Here is a 2072-nt window from a genome sequence, read left to right on the forward strand (position 1 = left end):
TATGGAGTTAAACATGAATCATTGTTTCAACAACATATTTATTGTTGTCATAAACAGACAAGAAGACAACAACAAACTGCTCCTCCCATTCAACACATGTCAGTCCATATCCCAGCAAACTAAATCATCTCCATTTACACATCAAATAGAAACATGAATCACTTGTAATGATTAGAAACTTGATAGAATTTCAAATCTAGTTTGGAGAGTCATTCAGTGAGAAACAGTGAAATGATTTTCCATGTGAAAAGGTGGACAGCAGAAACAGAAAGAAACAGTGAAACTAAAAGAGAAACAAAGAGCTTTGGAACAACGAGGCAGCAGGAGGACAGCTGCAGTTTAACAGCTTCAACTCACTGACAGGAAACAACATTAGAAACATCATCATCCTCAACTCATCTGCTGCACTGACACTGACACCTTCAACGGACACACCTTCACATCATCAGTGTTAATGTATGGAAACATCCTGTGAGTGAAAGTGTGTGTGAAGGTGTGTATGTGTGTGTTAGTATCAGGATCAGAGAACGACAGCTTTCCTCTGTTCCAGTCCAGATTCACTCTGATCCTCTGGAGCTTCTTCTCTACTGAGAGAGCAGTGAGAGGAGCTGATGGTGAGAGTGCTGAGTATTCACCTAAAAAGAAACCTATTCTCCATAATCCAGACAGCATGATTCCCTTCCTCTGCACAGACTCTGCAAATACACCCAGTCCCCACCATTTACTGTCTCCAACATCAACATCCCAGCTGTGAGTCCCTGAGTTAAAGCCCTCAGAGCCCAGGACAGAGATGTAACAATCAAACCTCTCTGGATTATCAGGAAGCTGCTTCTCTCCTCCTCGTCTCACACTGGTCAGATCTTCAGACAGGATGAGTTCTGGATAAGCAGTGTTTGGGTCCAGAATGAGAGGAGTGTAGGAGACCATGTCCTTCATGTTGTTCCAGATGTTGAAGGTCAGGTTGCCCAGGTGTTTGGCCTGGTCTATCAGAGCTCCTGAGGGCAGCTGTGGATCATCCAGCAGGGGGCAGCGCTGGACTCTTTCCACTGCAGCCTTGTAGTTGTGCAGGAATGAGACGTCTTCAGCTCTCAGCTCCTCCTCTGTGGCTCTGACTGTGTCTGAAAGAGCTGCTATCTCTCTGCTCAGAGCCTCCATCTTCTCCTTCATCATCCCACTCTTCTGCTCCTCTTCCTCCCTCAGTGCAGCCAGCCTGGCCTCCTCTTCCTCTGCTAGAAACTGATGAAGCTTCTTAAACTGCTCCTTAATCTGCCTCTCTGTGTGTCGGGCCTGGACCTTAATGTGTTCTGCTGTTTGATCAAACTTCACTTGAACTTCTTCACAAACCTTTAACTTCTTCTTTAAGGGCTCCAGAGTTTCCTGAAGTTCCTTCTTGTGTTGTTGTGCAGCTTCATCGATGGGTCTGAATCTGTGGTTGGTGTGTTTTTCTGAGTCTCTGCAGACGACACACACTGGCTGCTGATGGTCCAGACAGAAGAGTTTGAGTTTCTCAGAGTGCAGACTGCAGAGAGCCTCTGAAGCTCTCTGATCTCTCTCCTGTAAGAACGACTCACACAGGTTCTTTAAAGCCAGATTTAAAGGTGGATCCTCCCTTGAAGATCTTCTCTTACAAACTGGACACTCGTGTGTTGGTCTCTCTCTCCACCATCTCTTCAGACAGTCTTTACAGAAGCTGTGGCTACATGACAGAAGAACAGGATCTCTGAAGACCTGCTGACAGACCGGACAGCAGAGATCCTCCTCTGATCTGGAAGCCATTGAGTCTGTGAGTGAAGCTGAAAACAGCAGACAGGAAGTACAGGCAGTCCTGGCTCCCCTCCCTCCTCTACCACCTTCACTGAAACTTGCTTTGAGTCGTGTTTTTGCTCAAACTCACATTCAGTGTGTGGAGCGTCAGCAGCTTGAAGCAGCAGTGTTGGAGTTTTCCACTTTTCTCTCCTGTAGCTGGACTCACTCAGAGGAAGCTGCTAGTTTGGTCTGAGCTCAGTCTGATCGTCTGTGCGTCTCTCTGCACTGAGGACGAAGAACTTCCTGCTTCCTGGTTTGTCACATTT

At 46.5% G+C, this 2072-nt stretch overlaps 1 protein-coding gene across 1 annotated transcript; it reads right to left on the minus strand.

The window, feature by feature from the left end:
- Nucleotides 1-204: 204 nt before the first annotated feature.
- On the minus strand, nt 205-2072 carry LOC112431086 (nuclear factor 7, ovary-like). Its single transcript, XM_076878972.1, has one exon. It carries the CDS (start codon nt 1774-1776, stop codon nt 391-393), a length of 1386 nt encoding a protein of 461 aa, XP_076735087.1. The 5' UTR covers nt 1777-2072; the 3' UTR covers nt 205-390.

The sequence above is a fragment of the Maylandia zebra genome, linkage group LG3, assembly GCF_041146795.1.
Source record: "Maylandia zebra isolate NMK-2024a linkage group LG3, Mzebra_GT3a, whole genome shotgun sequence".
In the NCBI taxonomy this organism is placed as follows: domain Eukaryota; kingdom Metazoa; phylum Chordata; class Actinopteri; order Cichliformes; family Cichlidae; genus Maylandia; species Maylandia zebra.